This window comes from Lepus europaeus, chromosome 4, assembly GCF_033115175.1.
Source record: "Lepus europaeus isolate LE1 chromosome 4, mLepTim1.pri, whole genome shotgun sequence".
NCBI classification, from domain to species: Eukaryota; Metazoa; Chordata; class Mammalia; order Lagomorpha; family Leporidae; genus Lepus; species Lepus europaeus.
The window spans coordinates 100536236-100555555 of NC_084830.1; the positions used below are offsets into that span (position 1 = coordinate 100536236).

A 19320-nucleotide genomic window follows, 5' to 3' on the forward strand; every position below is an offset into this window, starting at 1 on the left:
GTCCCGGCTGCTCCACTTCCAATCCAGCTTTCTGCTGATGGCCTGGGAAAACAGTAGAAGATGGCCCAAGTCCTTGGGCACCCATGTGGGAGACCAGGAGAAGCTCCTGGCTCCTGGCTTCGGATCGGCCCAGCTCTGACTGTTGCAGCCATTTGGGGAATGAATCAGTAGATGAAGACCTCTCTTTCTCTCTCTCTCTCTCTCTGTAACTCTTTCAAAATGAATAAATAAATCGAAAGAGAGAGAGAGAGAGAGAAAGGAAGGAAGGAAAGAAAGAAGGAAGGAAGGGAGGGAGGGAGGGAGGAAAAAGAAAGAGAAAGAAGGAAAGAAAGGCCAAAGGCCAGTGCTGTGGCTCAACAGGCTAATCCTCCGCCTTGCGGCGCCGGCACACCGGGTTCTAGTCCCAGTCGGGGCACCGGATTCTGTCCCGGTTGCCCCTCTTCCAGGCCAGCTCTCTGCCTGTGGCCCGGGAAGGCAGTGGAGGATGGCCCAAGTGCTTGGGCTCTGCACCCCATGGGAGATCAGGAGAAGCACCTGGCTCCTGCCTTCGAATCAGCGCGGTTCGCCGGCCACAGCGCACCGGCCGCGGTGGCCATTGGAGGGTGAACCAATGGCAAAAAGGAAGACCTTTCTCTCTGTCTCTCTCATTGTCTCACTGTCCAATAAATAATAAATAAATAAATAAATAAATAAAAAGAAGGAGAGAGAAAGGAAGGAAGGAAGAAAGAAAAGAAAATACAGACCCAAAAACCCTGGAACCAAACTCCTTCCCTCCTAAGCCCTAAAGGACACCGGTGCTCACTGAGTTACTGTATGTGGTGCAGTTGCGCTCGGGCAGGGCTGAGTGAAAGCTGCAGCCGGGATGACCTTGAACATTTCTCCCGTCACCTGCTGGGACAGTGTGGGGGGTAGGGGGCGTGGTGCGCACCAGGGGAGGCTATCCTCGTGGAGTACAGGCAAATGAGCAGGGAACAGGTGTGTACCATCTAGTCATTTTGTGGTCTCTTTTTTGTCTTTTACTATTTAACAGTTCGTCATCCTGTTCAGGTCAGGGAGTGCTGGTGTCACCCTCATCCAAGGTGACAAGGGCTTGGCACAGAAGAAAGGGCAGTTCATCTGGGCAGGGTGTATGGGGAGGGGTAGGGCCCAGCCCCGGGTCACCCAGCTAGGGACTGCTCAGGTGCAGCAGGGTGGCAAATGGCCTGGTTTGCCCAGACTGGAGATGCAGGGCTCTCAGCGCTAAACCCTCCTGGGGGTGAGCCCGGGCGGCCAACGTCAGCCCCCAAGGTGGCACCTCCCATGGGCTAGAGCTGCTGGAGGGTGGGCTCACCTGCTCTGGGAAGTGGTGACTTCCCACACTGGAGGCACCTGAGCAGGGCCACAAGGCTAGATGTGGCAGCTGCTGCAGAGGGCTGGGGTGGGGCCGGGGGTTGGATTGCAGCAGGGGTAACCCCGGGGTGCCAGGCAGGCCTCTGACCTACCTTCTCCCGGCTGCTGTGGGCGGTCAGGGAGCGGTGGGCCGCCCCACGCAGTGCCGTCCTGTAGTTGCAGAAGTTCCCTGTCGGGTCCATCTGGTGCTGGAAGGAGAAGCGAGGCACTGGGCAGCTCTGTCCAGGACTTAGCTTGGCCATGGCCGGCAGCCCAGCAACCCTCCTTTACCTCCAGGATGAAAAACTTGGCTGTCTTCACCTTGGCCCAGGTCTTCTTCAGCCTGGAGACCGGGCTCATGTTCATGCCGGCTGGAAGAGGGAGGCTGGGCTGGGGAGGGCTGCTCTGGCCTGCACGGTCCTGCTCCACCATGGGCAGGCCGGCTGCTCTGGGTTAAGCCACCATCTGCCGTGCCCGCATCCTATATGGACAACGGTTCGAGTCCCGGCTGCTCCACTTCCAAAATAGCTCCATGCTAATGTGCTTGGGAAAACAGCAGAGGATGGCCCAAGTGCTTGGGCCCCTGCACCCATTTGGATAGAGTTCCAGGTTCCTGGCTTTGGCCTGGCCTAGCCCTGGCCATTGTGGCCGCCTAGGAAGTGAACCAGTAGGTGGAAGATCTCTTTCCCTCTCTCTCTCTCTCTCTCTGAAACTCTAACTTCCAAATAAATAAATAAACCTTTTTTTTTTTTTTTTTTAGAACGGGGGTCCCTCCTCCAGGGCCTCTGAGCAGGGAAGCAGGACTGCTGGCTACCTTGGGCCTGCAGATGGCCCCGCCCCTGCCCCTGCCCCCCACCGCTCAGAGGCGTGCTCTGGCTTTTGCCAGAGTGGCTATGCCCACTCACAGATGATGGCCATCAGGGAGTTGAAGTTGCCGATGTTGAAGCACTCGCGGGCCACGTCGATGAAAAACTCGATCACCTGGGCTCTCTGCTTCTTCTTGGCTGGCTGGGGACAAGGACACCAGAGCCTCCATGATGACCTGTTCCCACTCGGCCCTGACCCGATACCCGATCACCAGGCCCCGCCCTCCTTAACCTTCTCCAGGCCAGGCCCACAGCCGAGGGCTCAGAGTCTCAGAGCACACTGTTCACAGTCAGGGGCTCGGCTAGGCACCAACATGGGAGGGGCCAAGAGGCAGCATTGTGGGTATGTCGGGATGTGGGCCAGCACCCGCACTGCCTTCTTCCCTCACAGACGGCCTCTGCTTGCCTACTGAGCACACAGCCACCACCTTCCCTGCCACCACATGGTGCTGTGGTCCTCCAGAGAGACCACCCACCCCACCACGGGGCGGCTCGCCTGCACACAGCTACCTGCGCCCTGGCCCAGGGGCAGCCTGCACTGGCGACGGTGGCGGGCCAGGTAGGAGACAGAGGCCAACCGTTCTGGCCCCCAGTGTGGGCGTCCACACCAGCCTGTCCTGCAGCACAGCTGTGTACGTCCCTTCTTCCCTTCATGGGCCTTGGATCCCGATGAACACCTGTCCCAGCTCTGGGGCGGAGCTGGCTTCCAAGGACCCTGCCGGTGCGTATCCACTGACCCTGTCCAATGTGGGGGGGTGCCTCACAGGAGAGATTCCTTGCTGGCAGGGCAGCGCAGGGCTGGGTGGTGGCTCTGCCTTGCCCCAGGAAACACAGACCTGAACTTTCTAGGCTCTCAAAGGTTGGCTCGCTTTTCCTGTATGTCTGGAGTGAGCAAACCCCACCTGGCTCCAGCAGAGGAGGCAGAGCCCTGGGGGCTAGGAGGCAGAGCCCTGGGGGCTAGGAGCAGCTGCCCCTCACTGTTTCAGCATCTGTGAGCCCCCAAGCCTTGCCCCTGACTGCTAAAGGGGTGCCTGCTGGCACCTGGGCTGGCAGAAGGGGGGAGCAGGGCTCGATGTCCTCAGGGGCCCTCCTTGGCAGACTCCTCCCAGCACCAGGCTGCCCTTGGCCTGGGGCAATTCACGCCCATCCTGGCTTTCTGCTCACCATGCAGATCTCGGTGGCCACCAGGTAACAGAGTCTGTTGAACCACTTCACATAGGCCTCTAGGTTGCTGGTGCTGCCACCGAAGCAGGGCTGGAAGAAACACACAGGCCACGCTCTGAGGCTTCTGGTCAGGAACTTCCTGGGACACAGGGTCAGCTCAGGAGCAGCAGAGGCAACCTGGGAGACATTTAAACTCCGAGCCATCCAGAAATGCCAGCAACCTGGTGTGCCTCCTTCTGGTCTTTCCAAGGCTGCAATCCAAACTCAGGTGTACTCTCACAGTGGAGCCCTGGGACTCTGCATGAGGTTATGCATGGGCTTCTCCACTCCTAGAAAGCATCTGTGACCCCAGTGACGGTCACTTTTGTGTCATCTGTGCACAGTGGCACCCAAACACGCACAGGCTTTTCCAGGCGAGGCAGTTAAGTGTCCCTCTACCTTCTTCTTTCAGTTCTCAGACTGAACAGTGCGCTGGTTTCGGTCTATCTAGTGTCATCTCTTTTTGCATTTGGGGGCTTTTTTTATGGTGATTTCACTGCTTAAACAAGCCCCTGCTGCAAGGCTGGAGCACTGTCCGGTGTTCCTGAGCACACAGAGGCTGTGGCGTGCCCAGAAGAGAAAGCAGACATTAGAGACACTGCGTTCAGGTGGGAGCAGCCGTGCACAGCAAACCCAGCGTCAATCAGAGATCCATAGTAAGGAATCTGACTTTAAACAGAAGCACACACAAAACAAGGTTCTGTATTAACCTTGTTAATGAAGCATTAAGGGGCCAGCGCTGAGGCGTAGTGGGTAAAACCACTGCCTGCAGTACCATCACCCCATACGAGCCCCGGTTCGAGTCCTGGCAACTCCACTTCTGATTCAGTTCTCTGCTATGGCCTGGGAAGATGGCCCAAGTCCTTGGGCCCCTGCACCCATGTGGGAGACCCAGAAGAAGCTCCTGGCTTCGGATTGGCCCAGCTCTGGCTGTTGCTGCCATTTGGAGAGTTAATCAGCAGATGGAAGATCTCCCTCTCTCTGTCTCTCTTTTTTTCTCTCTCTCTCTCTCCCCCGACCCCGCTTCCCTGTAACTCTGCCTTTCAATAAATAAATCTTAAAAAAGAAGAAGAAGAAGAAGCTCCTGGCTCCTGACTTCATCCTGACCCAGCCCCAGCTGTTGTGGCCATCTGGGGAGTGAACCAGCAATGGAAGATCTCTCTCTAATTATCTCTCCTTCTTTCTCTGTAACTCTGCCTTTCAGATAAAGAAATAAAAATCTTAAAAAAAAAAAAAAACCCTCTCACTTGCTGAGTGTTAGAGAGGTGTTGAAGGAGAATATTCCCAATTGTCTGGAAAGGCTGGGACTGGCTCCTCTCTTCCAATCACACATCTGTGTGAGGTTGGCTTTTCTCCAAGCAAAACCATGTGTGTGAAGAGGCTGAATGCAGCAGGAGGTAGGAAAATGCAGCTGTGCTAAGTCAGCCATTGACAGAGATTTGTAAAGACACTGTAAAGCAGTGCACTCTTTTCAGTAATTTACTATTTTGGAAAATGGAGGTTTTTTTTTTTTTCCATAAAATATGCTACTGTGACAACATACAATGGGTTATTATTATTTATGAGTAAATACTTTCAAAAGGTTTATTTATTTGAGAGGCAGAATTACAGAGAAAGAGAGAGATGAACTGATCTTGTATCCACTGGTTCCCTCCCCAAATGGGGGCAATGGCTAGGGCTGCACCAAGCTGAAACCAGGAATTTGGAACTGCATCTGGGTCTCCCATGTGGATGCAGAGGCCCAAACACTTGGGCCATCTTCTGCTGCTTTCCCAGGCACATTAGCAGGGAGCTGGATTGGAAGTGGAGCAGCCGGGACTTGAACCAGTGTCACATGGGATCCTGGTGTCACAGGGGGTGCCTGAATTCGCAGTGCCACAATGCCAGCCCCCATGAGTAAACACTTTTTTAAAGTTACAGCTTTAATTGCTAACTGATAAACATTGATAGATCAAATCTACATCATCAGAGGTTCTCTGGGGGTACTCAACAATTTTTAAGAATGTAAAGGGGTACAGAGACCAAAACATCTGAGAAGAGATGCCCTGGAGAAAACGTGCACCTGCCTACACCAGGCACCAGATCTTAGGGTGCTGCCGTCAGTGATTCCCACAACAGCAAAAAGCTGGGAACACCACAAATGCCACCCCTCCCCGCAGCATGGGGGACAGACATCAGGTGCAATCTGATGTATTCAACCATAAAAAAGTAGCACCACAGAACGACCACACTGCACACATCGAACCCAGACACCCTCTGAGAGCAGCCAAGGGTCCCTCTGGTGCTGAGCCGCAACCCCAGGACTGCCTGTGAGCCACCACCTTCCCAGACACAGTGCACGCACACTAGAGGCACAGAGGGGACACGCACCTCCTCTGGCGGTTTCTCCCCCACCCCCCAACACACACACGGCAGCTCGGGCTGCTCACCGGCGCCCACGCTGCCTTTTCACTGGGTGATCGATCGCACAGCCGGATCTCGCGCTGTTTTCTGTTTTCGTAGCTGCGCAGCATTCTGCTTACGGAGCTATCACAGTAATTTGCGCCCAGTCTTTGGCCAGAATAAGCATTGCACATCACAAGTATCTCTGTCCGTGCGTCTTTGCGCACAGGGGTGTGTCTATCAGTGGGATCGATGATTAGGAGTGGGAGGTTGGAGTCAAGGATGCCGATTTAAATCCAAACTGTCTTCCAACGTGGCTGCCAATTCACCTCCACATACCTGCCTGCGCCTATCTCGCCAGTATCTACTTGAGAGGTGGAAAGGGGGTCGCTTACGGTGTTTAGTTGGCACTGCCTTTAGCAGGTGTGAAGGAAAAAGTACCCTGCTGGCTGGGGTCAGAGATGGGAGAGTGAGCTCGAAATCCCGGGGCGTGGGCCGAGTCCCCGGCGCCGGATCCAGGCTTCCCCGGCTCGCCCCGGCCCGCGCTCCCCCGAGTGGCCGCTGGAGGGCAGTGGCGGCCGCCGAAACGCGCCAGGAGCGCCCGCGGGACAGCAGCCCATCCGCCCAGGTGCCTTCTACCTTTGTGCTGGCCAGGGGATCCTTGTTCACGAAAGCCTGGACAAACTCCTCGGGTCCGATGGGTCGCAGCCGTTCCTGCGCGGAAAGCGAGAAGGGTCAGGGAGACAGAAGGTTCTAAGTGGTCCTCAGAGGGTGGCTGTGTGCTGGCCCTCCCTCCGGGGCTTCACAGGCTGTGCTGGGCTGACCCTGACCTAGGCAGCCTGTCCTTTCCCAGCCCCTGGGACACAGGAGCAAAGCCCAGGAAACCAGGCTCAAAATCGGGTGACTGACATGAGCTGCTCGCCCCGAGGCCAACAGCGAGAACAGCGGTGTGGGCTCTGTCCTTGCTGTGTGACTTCTGGAAAAAAATGCAACCTTTCTGGACTTCCTTTCTTTATCAGTGAAAAAGGACTAATCACACCCACCTGGCAGAGGAGCTGACGCAGAAAGAAAGCAGTTGCAGGGAAGCAGCCAGGGTGGTGAGTTCACAAGGGAAGAGACCCCCGCCCCAGCCCCCTTCTGTGGGGCAGGCCCCTGGCTTCTGCATCCACAAGAGCCCCGCTGGTGCTTGGGGCTACACTAGGGCATCTGCCTCCCAAGCAGGGAGGGCCTGAGGGGCTGCCCTGGACACCTGGGGAGGGCACTGTGCACCTGTGTGAGTCCTGGATGGGAAACCGAGCCGGGGGAGGATCCCATGGCAGGCGGTGTCAGGGAGGCCAGGGGCTGCACCTCCAGCCCTCCAGGAGCTCAGGGAGCCTGCTTGGGGGCGTCTTCAGGAGATGCCAGCTCGCCCTGCCACCAGAGGCTCGGGCCTTGGGTTGTGCAGCAACCAGTCTGGAGGAGACTGGCTGCCTGTTCCCAGTTGGTCCCCTCTCTGGGCCTGGGCCCGCTTACCAGCTCCACGTGGGTCAGCTGCTGGGCCAGTGTGTAGGGGTCGCTGCAGACGCCGAGCAGCTCCTTGTGGATGGAGGCCTGCGGTTTGCTCCTGTACGAGATGGGCTTGTCAGCGCCCACCAGGCCTTCTGGCCCCTGGCCCAGGGCCGCCAGCTTCTGGTGCAGGTCCTGCAGCAGCTGGTGCATCCTTTTCCGGTATGCCTGGTGGGTGAGGGGAGAGCAGAAAGTGGGCGCTCAGGCCTTGGGATCGCTGAGAGGGGCCCGTGCAGGCTCCTGGGCTCCAAGGGGAGGCACTGCTCCTACAGGCCTCAAGGGAAGGCCGGGTGCCAGCAGGTGCTGGCAGGAATGCAGGGGCCTGAACCCCCTGCATCTGGAGTGTGGAGGCCCCCAAGTCATGGTCAGATGGGGAAGGTGCCGGGAGGGAGACACGGGACGAACCCTTTTGCTTGGCCCGAATGGGGCCCCTTCTGTCTCCCAGGCCCAGGGAAGAGAGGCCTCCCCTAACCAGCCTCACTGTGCTGCCCTCTGCCCCAGCAGTCCTCACCCAGGCCACCCTGTGTGACCCTTTTACAGGAGGTGATCGGCTTTACTCCCCCAAGGGTCAGGGAGCTCCATGCTGCTGCCTCCTGCACTGGGTACACGCTGAGTGCTCGGTTAACACTGCACTGAACAAGGGCCCTTGTCACCCAGCACAGAGGGACCCTTTCCTGCCTGAGGCCATGTCCTTGGCCATGGCCTCCCCTCCAGGGACACCCATTTTTCTACCCCCACGCAGGAACGAGTAACTCCCCATCAGAGACTGCTGTTTCCAAGGGAGGTGCCACCAGCCTGGTTCTCCCTAAGGGTTGTGGTCAAGAACTGACAGAACAGACCCCTGAGCTCACAGGCCTGTGGCAAATGTGGCCCCAGAGGTGGCTTCACCCCCATGTGCCAAGGAGTTCCCCCTCAGCTTTGCCCCCTGTGCTGTGTTCTCCCCAGGGAATCATCACCCTCTCCTTCACAGAAAAGAGCGTAGGGCTCAGAGAGGTGAAGTGATTTGCTGAAAGACACACAGCTCTGAAAGCACCCACAACCTTGGGTCCCAGCCCCATGTGAGAAATCTTTGCAATAAGTGCAATTTGCTTTGTGGATTTGCTCACAGACAACGTGTGGGTGGCGGGAAGCGTGCAAGGGGACGAGAAGCAAGATGGGCAGAACTGTGTTGGCGGCTGCAGCTAGGTGAGAGGGGCAGAACTGCCTGTTTTCTTCCTTGTAACGCATCAGAGGGGAAGTTCCCTAAAAGTGAGCCATGCTGGAGCTGGGGCACGGTTTGCTTCTCATCGCAGCTCGCACTTGCCATGTGCTTAGGCAAAAACATGCTGGGCATCAGGGGCTCCTCACGGCCAAGCTGCGCTGGGGAACAGTTACTGTCCCCATTTGGTGAGAACACTGAATCTCAGAGAGACCGAGTGCCTTGCTCGAGGCCACTACCTGCAGGTTCTCAGCCTGGCTCCCAGCTCCTGTTGTCTGGCCCAGAGCTCCGGGCCAGGCCTCCGCAGTCTGCTTCGGGGAACACCAGGGCTGCACAGGGACTGGAGCCACCCGCAGAGCACCTGCTGGGCTCTCGTTCCCCGGCATGCCCCAGACTGCTGCGCCACCTTCTGTCCCTGCCCCCTCTCCGCTCCACCCACGTGCCCACGTCCACACCTCCTCTTGCACGACATTCACCCACAGGTCCCTCCATTCACCCAGCAGCCTCCTTCCCTCCTTTCCAACATCCACCCCCTTCCCACCTGTCTCCCTCCCTCTTCCCAGCATTGTTTCCCCACCACTCACCTGTCTCTCCCCTTTCCCCATTCATAAGAGTAGCCAACTGTCGACCAGCACCCCCCCCCCCCCCGCCCGCCCTGGCTGCATCCTAAGCCAGGTGTCCGCATGCCTAAGATGGGTCAGGGACGTGGAGGAGGAGGAGGAGGAGGAGGAGGAGGAGGAGGAGGAGGAGGGAGCAAGGCCCCTATCTCACTGAGCCCTTGGGGCAGCTCCATCACATGCCTGCCAGGGGAGGGGACTGCAGGGCAGTGCCTTCCTGTCAGAGCTTAGTCGCGCTGCGGGTATCGGGGCTTCTGCTGCCCAGCTCCACTGGGCCCTTCATGCACTTGGCTGCACCACCTCCACACCCACTTTGGGGCCCGTCACCAGCCTGCCACGTTGTCTTCAGTTTCCTCCCAGCACGACAGCCACACCTCCCCACCCCCACCAGCATTGTCTCCTTGCAGACAGAGCAAGGTTGGTACTGCCCACAGGGTCCTTCTGGGTATGCTATTGAACCTGCCCGTTCTGCACATACCAGCAGGAGGCCTCTATCCCCCTGCAAGGCCCCTCCTGAATTCTCACCACAGACCCGGGAGGTGGAGCCGCTTGTCCTCCTTCACCCATAAGAGAAGTGGGGCGGGCTGTGCTCCCTGTGGTGGTGGTGGGGGGTGTCTGGCTGCAGGGCCGCCCGGCCCCTCCTCCGCCCAGGCCCTCAGGCTTACAGCGGGACCTGCCTGCACACTGCAGTCTCAGTCCGACTCTGGTTGTTCTCTGGGTTCGCCCGGCACAGCCCCCCCCCCCCCCCCCTCCATTAGCATTCCTTGTCTTGGAGCACTGACTGCTGGGCGGCCCTGGGGACAAGGCTCAGGGCGCAGGCCCTGCCAAAGGCCTGATGATGGTGACTGGGTTGTGCCTCTCCTGCCATCTGGTGCCACTGTGGAGGGCAGGACAGGAAAGCAGCACAGGGCTTGGCCTGATGCCTTGGCCCGCCAGGGAGGGGCTGACTGGAGGAGCCTCAGTGTGCGGTGAGGTGAAGACTCTGCCTGGCTGGCCCACCTCGTCGCAGGGGGCAATGCGGCCCACCACGTCCTTCAGGTGCCCGATGGTCGCCTCCTCCTGGAAGTCCCTTGGGAAGGTCTCCGTCCACTCGGCCAGCAACTGGAGCAGTTTGGGGCCAAACTTCCGGACCCGGGCCTGCAAGGCAAGCCGAGGGTGGGGTGGGGTGAGTGCCAGGTGCTGGAGGGGCAGAGCCACAGCAGCCTGGGTGACAGGTGTGGGACACAGGAAGGCAGTGCTGACCCACAGGGGAGCAGAGGGGGAAAAACACATCATGCCGCCGGGCCATCTCTTGTTTCTGTGAGCCTGGCACCCCTGTTTTGTTTCCATGATGAGCACCTCTCAATTTTGCCTGGGGAATTCCACCTCCCTTGCTCCCAGCAGGTGCAGTCAAGGAGCATCTGAGCCCGCCCCATGGGTGGACCAAGATCTGTGCTGGCCAATCAGAACATGGCATTCCCCTAATCAGGCCCTGTGATTGGTTCACAGATGGACATGTGGCCACAGCTAAGCTAATGAGATTGGGACCTTTACAAGACCAATGGAGAAAGGGGCTCGTCCTTTCCACGTGCTCTGAAAGGGCAGGTGAGCCCGCGGTGGAGACTGCCGGGCCCAGAGGAAGCCACGCAGAGGGTCACAGGGGGAGAGAACATGTGTGGATGACGTTATCTGAGCCCCTGGCACTAGCGGTCCCTGAGACTGGGCAGTTACGTGGGCCAGTAAAGTCCCTTTGTCCTAGGCAAGCTGGAGCTGTGTCTCCATCATCACACAGCGCCCCACTGACATGAATAAATAGTCCCAGCCCACAACAGCTGCTAAGAACAGAGCAAAGGAAGTGAGAAACCGTGGGAAGGCCGGGCTGCCAGCAGACCCCAGGGGAGATCCTGGGTAGAGCCCGGCGTGCAGGGGAAGCAATTCTAGCAGAACTGCAGGGTCCTATGGAACCGGTTCTTGGGGACCCGAGTCTGGGCTTACTGTGAGCTCAAGGGTTCCCATGGAGCGCTGGAGAACTACATAGGGGTTCAAGGTCCCACTTCTGTGCGTTCTGGCTCTGGGCCTCCTACAGGCCAGAACCCCCTAGAGGCTCCTCATTAGGAGTGTGGGGACAAGGACTCCTTTCTGAGAGGTCAGTGCCCGAGGGCACATCGAGGAGAGCTGATGCAGTCAGAGGAGCCCTGGCCAGCCCTGCCCCTCACCTTGTCCAGCACCGGCTGGTCCAGCTGCTGCTGCTCGATGCACAGGTGGCAGACCCGGGCCAGGAGTTCCCGGGGCTCGATGAAGAGGCGAGAGCTGAGCAGGAAGGTGAAGATGTAGGCTTTCTGGGGACATGTGAGAGAGACAGCACAAGTTCACGGTACGTGGGGAGCATGCGTCCCAGCCTGCCCTGGCCCCAGACCCAAAGCCATTCAAAGCCCTGCCTGGCCGGGGAGACCCACTCTGCTGCCTCTCCATCCCACTGACGGCTCACCCACCTCGGGGTAGTAGTCGGCTGTGGGCACGAGGTGCTGGATCAGGGTGTCCAGGGAGGCGGAGGATGGAGCTCCGTCCAGGAGGGGCTGCCCAGCCTGATCGCCATCTGTGGGCTCCGTGGGGGGTTGGCTGAGGCTTCCTGGGGTGACCACGGTGGAGGTGCTCAGTGTCCGGGGCATGCCTGCCTGTAAGCAACAGCACGGAGCAGCTGGGGTCAACCTGAGCTGGGGCTGCCGGTCCCCAGGGCTCCTGGCTGGGTGGGCTCTGCTCCCACAGTCACTTGTGTGCCCACTTGATTCTGGGGATCCCTTCCTGGGAGGGCTGCCACCTACCTCATAGCACAGCACTCATTCTCCATCCTTTTACAGCCCTCCACTCTCCCCAGGGAAGCAGCCACTTCTGTTCCACTCTCAGTTCCCCACTGAGGGACAGATCCTGCCTAGAGGCTGCCCTCCAACCCAGTGAAGGCCTGGATAATCAGCGTGTTCCTCCCCGCTGCTGGCCACAGACTGATTCAGCGAAGGCTGAAGTGTGCAGGCGCGGCCCCTGGAAGTCTGTGCACTTGGAAGCTGTCTCTTCCCTGGGGTTCCTGCACTGGTGGGGTGGAAGCCTGCCCCTGCTGGGGCCATCCAGTACCACGAGGGGCCGGGAACACCAGCACATTCCCGAGGGCAGTGTTGGAGGCTGTTGCTAGTAACACAACACCACAGACTGGGCAAGCTGGAAGTCTCCTTTGGCTCCTGGTTCTGGTCCAAGGATGAGAGCCCATATCTGGCGATGGCAGATGCACAGTATCAGAGTGTGATAGGCAGCCTGCATATTTGTGTGTGTGTGTGTTTTGGTTTCTCTCTTCTTATAAAGCCACAAGGACTCGATCATGGTGCTCCACCTGATGATTTTACCTAACCCTAATCACCTCCCAGAGACCCCACCTCCAGACACTGTAGTCACGTGAGTTCCCTCCCTCTGAATATCTCACAATGGGATTAAATTCCTACGTGAGTTTTGGAGGGGACAAACCATATCCAAACCATAGCAGAGGCCCTGGATCCTGCTGTGCCTGAAGCTGCTCTGTGGATTTCTCCATTCCATGGGTCTAAGTTGGGGTTCTCTCAGGTGTAGTCAAAATCACTGCCCGGCATTGTCTGGCACCCCGGGCGCCTTGTGGTCAGCTGACCCATCAGCCTCACCTCCTGCCTTCCCCATCATACGCTCAGCACAACCCTTGCACTCTCCCCCCTACTCCTTCCAGCTCTGAGCCACAGCATACTCTGTTCCCTCCTGCAGGGAGACTCCCCCACCAGCCTCACTCCATCCCTGCAGAAATGGCCTCCTCCCCAGGGAGCCTTCCGTGCTTCCCTGCAGCACCCCTCCAAGGCCACACCTGGGGCTGCTGGACATCAGCTGAGCTGGGTGGCTGGGGAGCAGCTGTTGGTGCCTGGTGTGGTAAGAGGCCAGCTGCGCTGTGTGGTGTCTCCACACTCACACCTCCTCCAGGCAGAGGCCAGAGCATATGCTCTGAGCCCATGTGCTGCATTGGGGCCTGGCAAGCAGCAGGTGTCCATCCACACATGTGCCAGGAGCCTCTGTGGCTCTGCCACCCAGCCTTGCAGGGCAGCCTGCCCTAGACAGGGACGGGCCCTCACAGCAACACATCCAGGCCATGCCTGTGACTATTTAACCAGCCCCAATGCTACAGAGGCAGGTTGCCTCCAGGTTTTTGACCTGCGGGCTCGCTCCAGGGAACTTGAGGGACTCAGAGTCTGCCTTGGTGACCCAGCCCCCTGCTTCCCCCAGGGCAGATCCTGATGGTGGCCTGTCTGCCAGGGTGACCCAGCCCCCTAAAAACCCTGCCCTGACAGTAAAGACAGAGAGGGCCGTGGGCGGCCAGGCTAATGCTGGGGACCAGAGAGGGGCTCCTTGGAGGTGCCAGGACTCGAATGCAACATGGGGAGCTTCAGACACCATGTTGATGGCAGCGTGGACAGTCCCGGCCCTGGTGACAGACAGTTTTATAAGTATTTTCACCTTCAGGACAGAGCTGTAAGAGTTCAATTTTCAGTCACAGGAACTGAGATTTCACAACCCTTCTCCACCCATCCCTGTGGGGCCACTCTGCGTGTGTGTGCCCGTGGGGGCTGCAGGTGCTCAGAGGGTGTGGCGGCCAGCTCTGGGCCCAACGCCACTGGACAGGATACTGTGAGCCCAGCTGGGTCCTGGCACCTGTTCACCCTGCAGCATCAGGCCTGCCCAGATCCAGTTCTCCCGTATGGGTGGCAGGGACCCAACTACTTGAGCTGGCACCTGCTGCCTCCTAGGCTCTGCACTGGCAGGAAGCTGGAGTCAGGAGCCAGAGCCAGAGACTGAATGCAGGCGAAATGCCCACACTTCCAGGAGCGACTTTTAAAAGCCAGAAACCGAAGCAGCCCAAGCAGCCATCAGCAGATGAACAGATAAAAGGTGCTGCACCTGTGCATGACATAGGCTTCAGCCTTAGAAAGGAAGGGCATTCTGACACACGCTACAACATGCATGCAAACCCAGGGCATTACCTAAGTGAAGTAAGCCAGACACACAAAGCAAACCCTGCAGGATTCCACTTCCATGAGATCCTCAGAGTCGTCGGACTCAGAGACAGGACACAGAAGGGGGGCTGCCAGGGCCTGAGGGCGGGACAGGGGCCTCGCTGATTCATGGGTGGGGTTTGTTTAGCAGGAGGAACAGAATGCTGGGAATGACGGCTGCACAGCCATGTGGAGTTGATCTCTACAGCTACACATAGTTCAGACGGTTGACTTTATGTTAAGCGTTTTTTGCTACAGTTTCAAAAAGGCCAGTGGTGACGGGAAGTTTTCTTGCCGTCACAGTTCCCCTTGAAAGTCCTTTATGGGTGTGGTGCTGAGGCGTAGCTGGTAAAACTGCCTCCTGCAGTGCCCGCATCCCCTATGGATGCCGGTTCGAGTCCTGGCTGTTCCACTTCCGATCCAGCTCTCTGCCATGGCCTGGGAAAGCAGTGGAAGATGGCCCAAGTCCTTGGGCCCCTGCACCCACGTAGGAGACTGGGAAGAAGCTCCTGGCTCCTGGGTTCGAATCAGCACAGCTCTGGCAGTTGTGGCCAACTGGGAAGTGAACCAGCAGATGAAAGACCTCTCTTTCTGCCTCTCCTTCTCTCTCTGTGTAACTCTGACTTTAAAATAAAAGTAAATAAATCTTAAAAAAAAAAAGTCCCTTACATCACCAGGAGGTTTCCCAGTCGGTGACTAGTGGGCGGAGCTGGTGGGGTGCATGTGCTACAGAGGCTGAGTCTTGGTGGCTGGCATGTACAGGGCCTGATGTGGCAGGGCTCGCCCTGGATGCTGGATACCTCTCCACTGCCCTTTTGGGAGGCGTGTCCATTCCTCTGTGTCTCCCTGTCCCGCTGGGGGCCTGTGGCACTGTGTATGGGGACTAGGCACAGGAGAGTACTTTACAGAGTTCCTGAAAAAAAAAAATGGAGCTATTTTGCTGCAAAAAAGAAAATTGTTAAATCCATGCAGTTTTTCATAATATGAATCCTTAATAAACATTTTAGGTCCCTTTAGACGCATCATGGATTTCAAAGTTTTTTGCACCAAAATAAACTTATCTTTTAATAAATTTTCCATGGATTTTAAAAAATATTTATTTATTTATTTGAGAGTCACAGAGAGAAGACACAGACAGACAGAGCTCCGACCTGCTGGCTCAGTCTCCTAACGCTGGCCACAGCTAGGGCTGGAGCCTTGAGCTGGGAACTCACTCTGGGTCTCCCAAGTGGGTGGCAGGGACCCCTGAACTCAAGCCAACACCTGATTGTTCTCTGGGATCCAGAGCTGAGAAGCAAGTTTAGGCATGCTGATATCAGATGTGGTCAACTCCATGGACATGTGAACTGCTAGCCCTAATGTGTGTCCCTCCACGAATTTTTTGAAATACCTCATATGCATGGTTTGACTCCAGCAGGCTTTGCTCTGTACCCATGGGATGAATGAGAGTTAACAACCATCAGCACAGGCAGCCATGCTGGAGGAGCCCTGTGTGCGCGTGTGCGTGTGTGTGTGCGTGTGCGTGTGTGTGTTTATACAATGCCACAATCTTGCTGAATTGCACCAGGATTTGGCTGGATGTGCCAAGAGCCTTATGCTTGATAGCATCGTTTCACCCTAATCAAGTCCTTGGCATTTTTCCCGAGGGACACGATCCACAGTGCCACAGGGAATGAATGAGAGCAGAGCAGATGAGGCAGGGAGCACTCCCTGCAGGAGCCTCTGTGGCTGCTGAAATGATGGCTGTGGAGCCGCAGTCAGCACACAGAATGTGATCAGGGGTAATGGAGTGGACAGGGCAGGAGAGAAACACGCACGCGAGGCCAGTGTTGTTCCTGTGCACAAACTCATCAGCAGGCCAGTGACACCTGCACCCGCGGTCACCATTTCGCTGTCATTCCCTCGAGCTGCAGGTCGAGCTCGGTCATCATTTGAAGCCTCGAGATGAAAGGCCGCTGGGGCTCCTGGGCAGGTTCCAGGCCTGAGGGAGGGGGTGGGGTTGGAGTGCGTGGCCATCCTGGGACAGGGTCACTGAGGCACACGCGCTGGGAGACATGCCCAGAGTGGCTGGGCAAAGTCCACTTTCTAACTTGCCCCCAACGAGGGCACGTCTCACCTCCAGGCCGCCCCTCCTGCCTGCCAGGGCCCCAGTCTCCCTGAGTCCTGTGCTCTCTTCAAGGAGCCTGGCTGCCTCAGCAGGGCTGCGCATGCACCGGGCCCTGGGCGTGGCACTTAGCGGATGCTCAGAAAGCTGTGTGGTGTTGGGGACTCCAGTGATGCTGGTGAGAGCTGTGAAGGCGGGAATGAAACAGTGAGGGCCCTGCCTGACCTCCCGTCTCAGCCTGAAGCTCTCCCATCTTACAGACACAGAAAGCAAGGCTCAGAGAACGAACAGCTAGTGCCTAGCTCATATGCTCACACCTGGCAGAGCCGGGCCTGAGCCTCACTCCCTGCACCTGCCCAGCACGGATGCTGCCATGCCCAAGCCACGGAGTCAGGGGGACACAGGCAGACTTCTGAGGTGGGACCACTGCTGCCCAGGATGTGAGAAGCAATATTGCGGGCCGTGACATCATGACAGCCCCCTTGGGACAGGCCAGAGTGGTGTCTTTGCTCCTATGGGACCTGGGCACAGAAGTCTGCCCGCCTCTCTCCACTCTGGAGCCTTCTGCAGCCTTTCCAAGGAGCCAGGCCTCCTCCCGGCCCAGACCCCAGTTGGACCCAAGCTTCCAACCCCAGGTTTCCACCTGTTGGGTCTGCCTTGCCAGCATGTACTTCCTTTTCCTGACAAGGCTATCAGGGTTTTGCTTTGGGGAATACCCTCGCCCTCTGATGATGCACCACCCCTGCTGGGAACTTCCATGGAGGCCTCGCCAATCAGATACACCTCCCCAAACTGTGCACCTGAAGAGCACCATCACTGGGAGCCACACCTGCCGGCCGGCCAGGACAACTTCCAGCCGGAGTTGCACCTGTCTGCCATGAGCCCTGCATTTGCCCCTGCCCACACCTCCTTGTACCACTGTCCAGTCCCCACCCTGGGGCATATCCTGGTCTCTCTGTGTTTGTGTCTGCAGACCTCACCCACATCTGGAGTCCCTGGGGTCCCAGCACAGGCACAGGGCAGCCAGCATGGTTCATGAGGGAACTGGGTCTGCAGGGACACAGGCCGTCCTGGAGGGAAGTGTCCGCCAATGCCTTCCAGGCTTCTGGTGCTGGCGGTTTCTGGGGGTGCAGTGGCCCCAGCCCAGGTCCTCGGTGGGAGGCAGGAAAATGCCACTGGGGACAAGTGCAAGTCTGGTGGGACTGGCTGTGAGGTAGACACAGCCCTAGGAGGACAGACCTTCTGGCCACTGCTTTTGATGGACACGTGGACCCCACAGGCATGCGCGACTGTGATTATCCCCTCATCCAACTGTACAGAAACTGTTGTCCCCTTTGGTGTGTGACAGGGAGGGCATGGCTAGGTTCTAGGGCTCCTGGGTACTGAGCACATGTTTAGACTGTCCAGGCTTAAGAGCCATGGAGGGGGGCGGGAATTGGATTTCCATGTGCAGAGTCATGAAGCAAGACCCCTACCTTTCACCTTACACAAAAATTCACTCAACATGGATTAAAGACTTAAATCTACGACCTGACATCATCAAATTATTAGAGAGCATTGGAGAAACCCTGCAAGATATAGGTACCGGCAAAGACTTCTTGGAAAAGATCCCAGAAGCACAGGCAGTCAAAACAAAAATTAACATTTGGGATTGCATCAAATTGAGAAGTTTCTGTACTTCAAAAGAAACAGTCAGGAAAGTGAAGAGGCAACTGACAGAATGGGAAAAAATATTTGCAAAGTATGCAACAGATAAAGGGTTGATAACCAGAATCTACAAAGAAATCAAGAAACTCCACAACATCAAACAAACAACCCACTTAAGAGATGGGCCAAGGACCTCAACAGGCATTTTTCAAAAGAGGAAATCCAAATGGCCAACAGGCACATGAAAAAATGTTCAGGATCACTAGCAATCAGGGAAGTGCAAATCAAAACCACAATGAGGTTTCACCTCACCCCAGTTAGAATGGCTCACATTCAGAAATCTACCAACAATAGATGCTGGAGAGGATGGGGGGAAAAGGGACACTAACCCACTGTTGGTGGGAATGCAAACTGGTTAAGCCACTATGGATGTCAGTCTGGAGATTTCTCAGAAACCTGAATATAACCCTACCATACAAACCCAGCCATACCACTCCTTGGAATTTACCCAAAGGAAATTAAATTGGCAAACAAAAAAGCTGTCTGCACATTAATGTTTATTGCAGCTCAATTCACAATAGCTAAGACCTGGAACCAACCCAAATGCCCATCAACAGTAGTCTGGATAAAGAAATTATGGGACATGTACTCTATAGAATACTATACAGCAGTCAAAAACAATGAAATCCGGTCATTTGCAACAAGATGGAGCAATCTGGAAAGCATTATGCTGAGTGAATTAAGCCAGTCCCACAGGGACAAATATCATATGTTCTCCCTGATCGGCGACAACTAACTGAGCACCAAAGGGGAAACCTGTTGAAGTGAAATGGACACTATGAGAAACAGTGACTTGATCAGCTCTTGTCCTGACTGCTGATGTACAATGTAATACTTTATCCATTTTAGTATTTTTTTTTTTTGTTCTAGTACTATTGGTTGAACTCTGTAATTAACACACAACTATTCTTAGGTGTTTAATTTTTTTTTTTACAATCTTTTTTTTTTTTTTTGACAGGCAGAGTGGATAGTGAGAGAGAGAGACAGAGAGAAAGGTCTTCCTTTTTGCCGTTGGTTCACCCTCCAATGGCCGCTGCGGCCGGCGCATTGTGCTGATCCGATGGCAGGAGCCAGGTGCTTCTCCTGGTCTCCCATGCGGGTGCAGGGCCCAAGGACTTGGGCCATCCTCCACTGCACTCCCGGGCCACAGCAGAGAGCTGGCCTGGAAGAGGGGCAACCGGGATAGAATCCGGCACCCCAACCGGGACTAGAACCCGGTGTGCCAGCACCGCAAGGCAGAGGATTAGCCTGTTAAGCCACAGCGCCGGCCAGGTGTTTAAATTTTAACTGAAAAGTG

At 56.7% G+C, this 19320-nt stretch overlaps 1 protein-coding gene across 3 annotated transcripts in view; it reads right to left on the minus strand.

Annotated features, from left to right (window-relative positions):
• Positions 1-19320, minus strand: part of RASGEF1C (RasGEF domain family member 1C) — a 90752-nt gene that overhangs the window by 9633 nt on the left and 61799 nt on the right. The window contains exons 1-10 of one of the 3 annotated variants that reach the window (XM_062189606.1): positions 14882-14952; positions 11651-11833; positions 11375-11497; positions 10179-10316; positions 7332-7532; positions 6459-6533; positions 3399-3488; positions 2274-2376; positions 1660-1739; positions 1482-1577 (exon numbers count right to left, since the gene is read on the minus strand). In XM_062189606.1, the coding sequence (XP_062045590.1) occupies positions 1482-1577; positions 1660-1739; positions 2274-2376; positions 3399-3488; positions 6459-6533; positions 7332-7532; positions 10179-10316; positions 11375-11497; positions 11651-11827 (1083 nt within the window). In that variant the 5' untranslated portion in view covers positions 11828-11833; positions 14882-14952. Of the gene's footprint in view, positions 1-1481; positions 1578-1659; positions 1740-2273; positions 2377-3398; positions 3489-6458; positions 6534-7331; positions 7533-10178; positions 10317-11374; positions 11498-11650; positions 11834-14881; positions 14953-19320 lie in introns of those variants that run through there. The other 2 variants (XM_062189608.1, XM_062189609.1) reach the window with 2 other exon arrangements.